Below are 8,837 nucleotides of genomic sequence, written 5' to 3' on the forward strand. Positions count from 1 at the left end.
ATATAATATTAAGTGATGTTTGATAATTATTTGATTTTTTACATTCACATATTTCTTTGTTCTATTAACTGCTATTTTCTTATGTTTTTTAAAAATTAGGTTAATTTTGAGAATTTAAATAAATAATTTAAAACAGAAACTTTTTTTTAAAAAAAAAAATTAGAATTTGATTATAAATTCAAATGTTTTATTTTCCTTAAAAATAAATGAAAGTTTTTTCTCATCTATTTTATTTTCCGAAGTATTTTGTAGTTTGTTAACATGGCAAAAAAAAAAATTATTGAATACCATTTGTTAAAATACCCGAGGTTGGAACCTAAGCAGACTGCTAGTGATAAGTTGGAGGAAGGTGAGGAAGATGTCAAGTCATCATGCCCCTTATACCTTGGACGACATACGTGCTACAATGGCCGAGACAAAGGGCCGTGATCCCGTGAGGATGAGTTAACTCCAAAAACCCGTCCTCAGTTCGGATTGTAGGCTACAACTCGCCTGGATGAAGCCAGAATCGCTAGTAATCGCCGATCAGCCTATAACAGTGAATTCGTTCCTGAGCCTTGTACTCATCGCCAGTCACACTATGAGAGTGAGCCTTTTTAATCAACAAATATCCCATAGTCAATTTTGATTAAAATTAATTAAATAATAATAATAAATTTCAAGTAAAAAAAATCAAATAAATTTATATTTATAAAAAGAAGACTTATAAAAAATTATATAAGTTAACCTATCATTTATGTTGCTTGATTTGTAGTTGGATTGACGGATAATTTAAAGATTAAAATACCAAAAAAAAATATATATATTATATGTTTAATCCACAGAAACTTGGAAGGCCAATAAAAAAATATATTACACTAAGAGATGCAATATCAATACACATCAAGAAAGTATATCTATCCCATTGTCCAAACTTCTTATCACAGTAACTAAAAATACATCATAACAAGATGACTACAAAAGAATAGTAATAAATCCAACAAATTCAGTTAATAATATATATCATACAAGGCGTCTGATATATCTCATCGGCGTCAACGTGCCCACGACACTGAATCGATTTCGTCCCTGGCTGCCTTGTAGAGCTCGAGCCTCTTTGAACATTGCTGCCTTCTCTCCATTAGTGCAGGGTCTTCATCCAGTAATTGAGAAAGCTGCTTGGCCTAAACGGAAAAACAAATAAATGATGATTTCTAAAAATCTTACCAAATCCTAGTTAATTAATAACTAATGATTGTTAATCACTCGAATGAATCCGATAAAAAAAAGGAAGAAACTCCCAAATTCAAAGGCATTGCGCTTCCCAAACTTCCCAAATAAACGTTAACTAGTGAGAACGAGCATAGCTCAACACATAACAGTTAAAATTACATGTCGAGACCTCGACATAGCTCAACAATAACGGCAACATGAATTCTACAGACGACTGGTGAAGGTTTGAGAAAATTAGTATAATTAGGTGTTGCCCCAGGTCATACAGAAAAATAGGCAAGAAAAAGGGAAGTTTCTTAATAAAAGAAATAGAGAACGATAAACATTTACCTCTTTTCTCCCTAAGAGCGTGTAGAAATGATTAAGCAACGACTGCTTGGCTTCCTTGACTTGGCAATAAACCACTGCTTTGGGGATAGTATTTCTTAAAGTGTCTGATACCATTCCCACATAAGAGGAAACGTTTGATCCTATCCGCCGAAAATGACCCTCTGCGTATCGATCCCCTGTCGGGGCAGCGGCAGCAGCAGCACCCGGGCCTCCGGCTTTCTCTATCTCCTGAGGAAGTCTTCGAAAGAAATCCACAGTCAAGTAGGAAGATTCCATGTCAACGAGACGTATCACCGTCTTCTTACTCTCGTCACGAAATCTTTCCAAGGCCTCATTTGAAGCAGCAGCTATCTCAGCTTGTAAAGTGGGAAAGCGCTTTAATTCCTAAAAGTCCAAATCAAAACATGAACAAATTTAAAATATATATATATATATATAGTCTTGTAACAAATCCTCCTGAGGAACTCAAAAGCTAGAGCACCAGTATAATTTACCTGTGTTTCTCCAATGGACTTCCTCACAAGTTCTTTTAAAACAAAGTGAACCTAAATGGAAGTTTCATATGTAAGAGGCTCTCAAAAATGACTAGAACGTAAAGACTAATAATGACATCCAATTAAAAGAGAAGCTAAAAGAAGTGACTTACAGCATCCACAGAAGCCTCAGCTGGCCCCCTGAAATAATTCAGAGATCCCTCGATTAGTCGTCGGTAACCTTGTTCGGGAGCAATCAAGTGAGGTTGATAACCATCTGCCTCCGAGACAATTTTTCTCACATTCTGCATGGAAAGATGGCGATCGAAGGGAAGCTTTCTCAAAGCAGCAGGAAGCTGGTGGTCGAAAACCCCATAGATACGATCACCTCCAGGCCGCCTAGAAGAGAAACAAAAATTATGAAATCTCTAGCTTTCTTCGCCTTTGAGGGAGAAAATATTCATCTCTAGCTTTCTTCGCCTTTGAGGGAGAAAATTAAGAAATCATTGTTTGTTCATAAATATGATACCTACATTCTATATATTCAGAAGAAAAATCATAAAGAACTGAAGATAAGAATTTTATAAAACACTATATACTATACCCTCCTTCCAGGTGCTCCTTAAAAATCCGATCAAAAGCACGGCAAAGTTCCAAAATCGTGTACAATTGAGCCTGAGATGAAATAGGTAAGTAAAAGTGTAACGATCAGAACACACTTCACAATCTATAACAAAAGCAATATGTTTCTCACCCCAGCATCGACAGCAATGGGTCGGCCAAGATGATCCATCTCAGATTCAAGTTCATCAATGCTTTTGTTAATCAAAGAAGTGATACTGGGTATCCGAGCTCTAATCACAGACTCCAAGTGCTACAAGAACAAGAATGCACGATAACAATGATTGCCTTTTCTAGCATAACAAAAATTTCATTTAAAGACAATAAATTTGGAACCTATAACCAAACCTTTGATAAGAGCTTTGCGAGATACTCTGAACCCATTTTACTTGCTAAGTGTCCATAGTCAGAACTAGTTGCAAAGTACTCACGCTCCTTACGCCTAGCAATAATCATATCTACATTTTTGTTTATGTCAGCTTGAGATCGGTTCACTATGCCAACCCATGGGTGTTGCAGTCGATATGATCTTCCTTCCAATACCTTTAGGAATAAAAAGAATATATATGTTTTTAATTCCTCCTTTAATTTAAAAACTAAGGATATATATGCAACATTGAATCTCTGAGCGTTACACGTTCTAATTGTAACGACCCAAGTCCACCGCTAGCAGATAGTGTCCTCTTTGGACTTTCCCTTCGGGCTTCCCCTCAAGGTTTTTAAAACGCGTAGGCTAGGGAGAGGTTTCCACACCCTTATAAAGAATGTATCTCTTCTCCCCACCCAACGTGGACTTGGGCCGTTACACTTATAAACTCATTAACAACTCATATCTTGTTGAGTTAAATATTATTTTAGCAAGGTTTTAATTAAAACTTACATCCAAAGCATTAGTTCCTTTGTCCATCAAGTCAAGCTTTGTCAACACTCCAAAAGTTCGTTCCCCTACTCAATTGCACAAGCAACAACATGATCATAAGCTTGGAAAGCTACAAAATTTACAGTTCCAATTCTGCAAAGAGAGAGAGAGAGAGAGAGAGATGAAAAAGGAAGAAAATACAAGCAGCGCATACCGGATGGGTCCACTTCCCTGGCAAGTTTTATAGCATCCGAAGTGGCTATGTCTTGATTGGCAGGAGAAATGGCAAGAATAATGCAATTAGGCTGTAAAAAAAACATGCAAAAAACAAATATCACATTTGATGTAATACACTTATAATTAACATTCGAGAAGGTAAGCACCACAACGTGTTCATAATTGCAATTATGAAGCTGTTATAAAGGTAAACAGAAACGAAGCGAACGCAAGAACCATAACTTGAGTACCCAAAGAACTTCATGTGCAAGGCTTGACCATTCATCACAAAATAATTATTACTGAAATGGAATATATAATCTCATTACCTTCTCAACATAAGTTCGAACCATGACCTCAATGTCTTGAACAATACTTTCGGGCTGTCCCTCTAATTTAAAAAGAAAAAAATACATCCATTATTAAACAATATATAAATCCTGCTGAACCAAATGTTTTTCAGCATAACATTTAAACATACCTACTGCAACTTTTGTCAAACCAGGTAAATCAATCAGAGTTAGGTTGACAACTGAAAAACGAAAGAAACCAAGAGTTAGAACATTTCAATATTAATGTACTCAATCAACCTTACAACGGTCGGTGTATAAAATAAGTAAATAGGTGTTAAGATTGTCCTGAAAATTCCATTCTGGTTAATCACTTCCAAAAAGATTAGCTTTGTTGTTCATTAAGATGGAACATAGCAATAAAAGAAGGCAAACAAATGAAAAAAAAAAAACCATTATAAATGATACAAATACAAATTATGGGTAATTAGTAAAGTAACAGTGAACACCAACAAATTGAACCAGAGAAGGATCACCAAGAAGACCATTATATATATAAAATTGACATTGTTCAGGCAACCGAGGATCGAACGAATTCCCACAACCATGGTAAATGAGCCATTCATTAAAGAATCAACGGGCAAAAAGGAGATACCATTTGGTGAGTAAATGCTAAGATGGATAGGAACTGGGGATATCTGCTTTGTCCTCCCAGTTACTCTGTCGGTCTCATCCTGAATTTCTTTCCGGACCGCAGCTGTAGAACATTACAACAAGAGGAAATGTTGAATCCAAGTAGAAGATAGAACAGACAAATTACAACAAATAGAAAATAGAACAGGCAATTTAGAACACATCGAAATGGCAGACAAGCAAGAACACATTGAAATGGCAGCATACCAAAGTCCGTAAATCTCCTCTTGGGAAGGTGAAGAAACTCAGCATACTCTTGCGACCCCTCCTCTGTCTTGTGAAGCTGCAATACTAATGGCCGCCGCGTTACTATCCCTGGAATTATAAACAAGTAACCAATTAAGCAGTGTAAATTAACAAGTAAACTAAGCAATTCGAAGTAAACCAAGATCAAATGCCTCACCTGAACCTCTCGGAAGAAAATCGCGACCAACGATACTTTCAAGAACCGAAGATTTTCCAGAACTCTGTTCATGAGAGAAATAAACAAACAGTGAGAAATCGAACAGAAGTGATTCATTTTGATTGGTGAAAAACTCATTCCATCTCCCTAAAACCCTAGCCACGAACGAATTCTTCAGCAACCTAACTCCACTTTGAAATACTAAAGCCGAAACTCCTCCTCGACAATAGTTCCTCGAACGCCGACGAGAATTTCCAACAGTTGCTACAGAAGTAACAAAAGAAGAAACGAAAATCAAGAGAAAATTGAGAAAGAGAAGTAGAACCTGTCCACCGACAACAGCAACAGAGGGAAGGGCTTCCCAGAGAGAAGAAAAGGCGTTATCACCACCGCCATAGTCACCGAGCATAGTACAAGCTCTCTGGATCCGATTCACCAACCCAATCAAACTCTCCATGGTCGTCATCTTCAAACACCACCGAAAGAAATCAACAAAGAAAACAATCACCTCCCTCGCAAAACCCTCGAAATCAAGCACACAAAACCCAAAAAACAAGAAGGTAAGAACGAGAGAGAATCAGCAAAAAAGAAGGAAGAGAATTTGAGAACTGTTTTGAAGAATCAAACAGAAGATGAATGGACAAAAATTGAAAGAGCTGTGGAAGAAATGGCCTGGGTGCTCGCCACTTTACTTTTTGGACAGTCGTCAGAAGCCCGTTGAAAACGGCTAAAATGCGCTTTTGCTCCGGACAATTGTTAAGCTGTTGATGGGGGCTTTTAGCTAAAATACACCGCACGTGTAAGTCACGTGCGAATTTTCAAATTTTGAATTTGAATATTTAAAAACTTTTTTTATATGAATGTTGTAACGGTGGGCCCCACGGGATGGGAAGTTCCACAAAGAAAAAGCTGGTGATAAATTTGTTCGTTATTGGGATTGTTGGCAATGACGATTGCATCCCACGATTTTATTTTATTTATTTATTTTTTTTTTTTTCAAATTAAAGTATTGTTAACGGCTTTGTCTTAGCCGGCCCGGTTCGGTCCATTTAGCCCGATCCGATCGGCTTTTAAAATTGCTTAAAATGTTCCTATTAGAAATTAAGAACTAATCTGGCGTTTGTTTGTCCTCTTCTAATAATGCATACGTAATTATAATTATATTGGAAAACATCCATAAATAAACAATTCTTCCTTTTTCCAAGGGAAAATTAATTAAAGACTAAATATAGTTTAAAGGTCAAGCTCAGCCATAAATTTCCTGATCCATTGTCCTAGTAAATTGAATCTTTAATGTTGTATTAATAAGAGTCATTCGATGTGGCTCAGTACCGTGTAAAGGGAATCAACCCCTAAACGAAGGAATTTTAATGTAAAGAAAGTTATAGATTCGTTAGATCTACTCTATAATTGTTGAACTCGAAAAACAAAAAACAAAAGCCAACAAGCCAACTTCCGTCGTTCCTATAAATATAAATGCTACTAAATTGTCCCATTTCAAAACATTTGGACTCATAGAAATAAGTGGTAAATATACATAAGAATCTCAATCCAACAAAATTATAGCACCAAAAATTGCATTAAAATCGCTTTAAAATTGAGATCATACAACAAAAATCCCATAATTTGAATATAAATGCTGTTCATGGGAGATAAAATTACCAACTCTGAAAATATTTGGAAAAAGATAGATCATGAACGTATAAACAACTCTGCTCTTTGTGGCTTCCTTGCATTAGAAAATCTTGTAACGTGTGGCATTCTACACAGTTACATGAAATATTATTATTATTCTGTTCTTTTCAAAAACAGATCAATACTGCTTGGAATGAAATAATATTATTATTCTGTTCTTACAACAATAAATCAATCCTGATGGTAAACTACTGTCGGGTAATCTGGATCCCACATGTTGTTCTTCACAAATTCCAAAATTTGTTCCTGGAAAAGAAAACAAATATGAAAATTGCATTACTCATGGTGATGTCTTTGACTTATAATTTGATTTGAATGATTAGTCAACTACAAGTACGATCCCGTTATGTGCTTGAACAATCCTTTTTTTTTTTTCATCTTTTGAGTTCAACAAAGTAGAGATTCAATGTAACGACCCAGATCCACCGTTAGCAGATAAGTCCTCTTTGGACTTTTCCTTTCGAGCTTTCCCTCAAAGGTTTAAAACGCGTCTGCTAGGCGAAGGTTCCCACACCTTTATAAATGGTGGTTTGTTCTCTGCCCAACCAATATGGGACATCACAGTCCACCCCCCTTCCCCAATGTGGGGCACTCTTTCCTTCCTCCAATCAATGTAGGACCGCCCCCAAAACCACCCTCTTTAGGGCCCAGCGTCTTTACTGGCACACCATCTCGTGTCTACCCCCCTTCGGGGAACAGCGAGAAGGCTGGCACATCGTCCGGTGTCTGGCTCTAACACCATTTGTAACGACCCAGATCCACCGCTAGTAGATATTGTCCTCTTTGAGCTTTTCCTTTCAGGTTTCCCCTCGAGGCTTTAAAACACGTCTGTTAGGGGAAGGTTTCCACACCAATGGTGGTTTGTTCTCCTCCCCAACCAACGTGGGACATCACATTCAAGATTTTGACCTCTTGATTTAGAATATATATTCGAACTAGTTCAACCATGTTCATTGACTTTAACAATAGTTTCAACTTCATCGAAAAATGCCTAAAAAGTATGAATCATGCATGGAACGTCTGTGATTACTGTTTAAAGTTTCTAAAAATACCTTGTTAAATTTTTGGAGTTCTCGAGCATCTACATCACGGTATCCTGCAACAAGATCCTCTTCTATCGCTTCCATAATAACAGCTGCAGCGATTTCCTTTGTAATATCACGGATTCTACAAACAAAAACATGAAACTTCTCACTTTCTCATCTCAATCCTAAAGAGAAGTATATAAACATCAAATAAAGATGATGAATTACCTGGAAATTGATGGATAAATAATTCCTTCGTGGACTTCATCTTCAGTCATATATGCAGCGAGGCTGTTGTTACAAATAGAATGACAGAATCATTAGTTTGAAGATATTCCTGCTCATTTTATTTTGTGGTCATTGTGTCTATGATTCTTAAACTTTTAATTTTCTGCCTAATAGATATTTGACAAATTCGAAACTTTTAAAATGATTATTAAATATAAATTTGAATTGTACATCTAATGGAATCTTAAAGCTTTTAATTTTATTAGTAATTTAACCTTATCGAAAAGAATTGCTTTGACTCCTTTCTTCAAGTATAATAGCCAAAGCCCACCGCTAGCAGATGTTGTCCTCTTTCGGCTTCCCCTCAAGATTCATTTTTGAAACACGTGTGCTAGGGAGAGATTCTCACACCCTTATAAAGAATGTTTTGTTCTCCTCTCTAATTGATGTGGGATCTCACAATCCACCCCCTTTTGGGCCCAGCGTCCTCACTGGCACTCATTTCTTTCTCCAATCGACGTGGGCTCCAATTCACCCCCTTTAGGGTCTAGTGTGTTTGCTGACACACTGCCTCATGTCCTCCCCTTTGAGGTTCAGCCTCCTCGCTGGCACATCGCACTGTGTTTGGCTCTGATACAATTTGGAATTAGCTCAAACCTACCACTAGCAGATATTGTCCTCTTTAGATTTCCCCTCAAGATTTTCTACTCTCCAATCGATGTGGGACTTCTATTATACTTGGTAAAAAATTTCTCTTCGTCCAGAAAAAACAAAGACCCTTTTCCAGTCAAG

General features: G+C 36.9%; 2 protein-coding genes across 2 annotated transcripts; both read right to left on the reverse strand.

Moving 5' to 3' along the window:
- Nucleotides 1-828: 828 nt before the first annotated feature.
- LOC111475096 (dynamin-related protein 1E) lies at nt 829-5,774 on the reverse strand. Its single transcript, XM_023119793.1, has 15 exons — nt 5,423-5,774; nt 5,098-5,161; nt 4,902-5,009; nt 4,657-4,758; nt 4,193-4,243; nt 4,041-4,102; nt 3,710-3,800; nt 3,517-3,581; nt 2,985-3,179; nt 2,770-2,889; nt 2,620-2,690; nt 2,189-2,414; nt 2,037-2,087; nt 1,543-1,926; nt 829-1,163 (listed from the first exon to the last, which is right to left on the reverse strand). The coding sequence occupies exons 1-15, from the start codon at nt 5,561-5,563 to the stop codon at nt 1,035-1,037; spliced, it is 1,860 nt and encodes a 619-aa protein (XP_022975561.1). The 5' UTR covers nt 5,564-5,774; the 3' UTR covers nt 829-1,034.
- A 1,024-nt stretch (nt 5,775-6,798) lies between these two features.
- On the reverse strand, nt 6,799-8,140 carry LOC111475095 (NAD-dependent malic enzyme 65 kDa isoform, mitochondrial-like). The gene is made up of 3 exons (XM_023119792.1): nt 8,046-8,140; nt 7,845-7,959; nt 6,799-7,038 (listed from the first exon to the last, which is right to left on the reverse strand). Exons 1-3 carry the CDS (start codon nt 8,093-8,095, stop codon nt 6,964-6,966), a joined length of 240 nt encoding a protein of 79 aa, XP_022975560.1. The 5' UTR covers nt 8,096-8,140; the 3' UTR covers nt 6,799-6,963.
- Between the last annotated feature and the right edge of the window lie 697 nt (nt 8,141-8,837).

This window comes from Cucurbita maxima, unplaced genomic scaffold (genome assembly GCF_002738345.1).
Source record: "Cucurbita maxima cultivar Rimu unplaced genomic scaffold, Cmax_1.0 Cma_Scf00960, whole genome shotgun sequence".
Classification (NCBI taxonomy): domain Eukaryota; kingdom Viridiplantae; phylum Streptophyta; class Magnoliopsida; order Cucurbitales; family Cucurbitaceae; genus Cucurbita; species Cucurbita maxima.

Excerpts from the sequence above, each read along its gene's own strand:
- LOC111475096 (XM_023119793.1), bottom strand. The coding sequence starts at position 5,563 with ATGACGACCATGGAGAGTTTGATTGGGTTGGTGAATCGGATCCAGAGA. Across the intron at positions 5,010-5,097 it reads TTTTCTTCCGAGAGGTTCAG|GGATAGTAACGCGGCGGCCA; the intron begins GTGAGGCATTTG and ends TTATAATTCCAG. Across the intron at positions 1,927-2,036 it reads AGTCCATTGGAGAAACACAG|GAATTAAAGCGCTTTCCCAC; the intron begins GTAAATTATACT and ends TTGGACTTTTAG.
- LOC111475095 (XM_023119792.1), bottom strand. The coding sequence starts at position 8,095 with ATGACTGAAGATGAAGTCCACGAAGGAATTATTTATCCATCAATTTCC. Across the intron at positions 7,960-8,045 it reads ATTTATCCATCAATTTCCAG|AATCCGTGATATTACAAAGG; the intron begins GTAATTCATCAT and ends TTTTGTTTGTAG. Across the intron at positions 7,039-7,844 it reads AACTCCAAAAATTTAACAAG|GAACAAATTTTGGAATTTGT; the intron begins GTATTTTTAGAA and ends TTTCTTTTCCAG.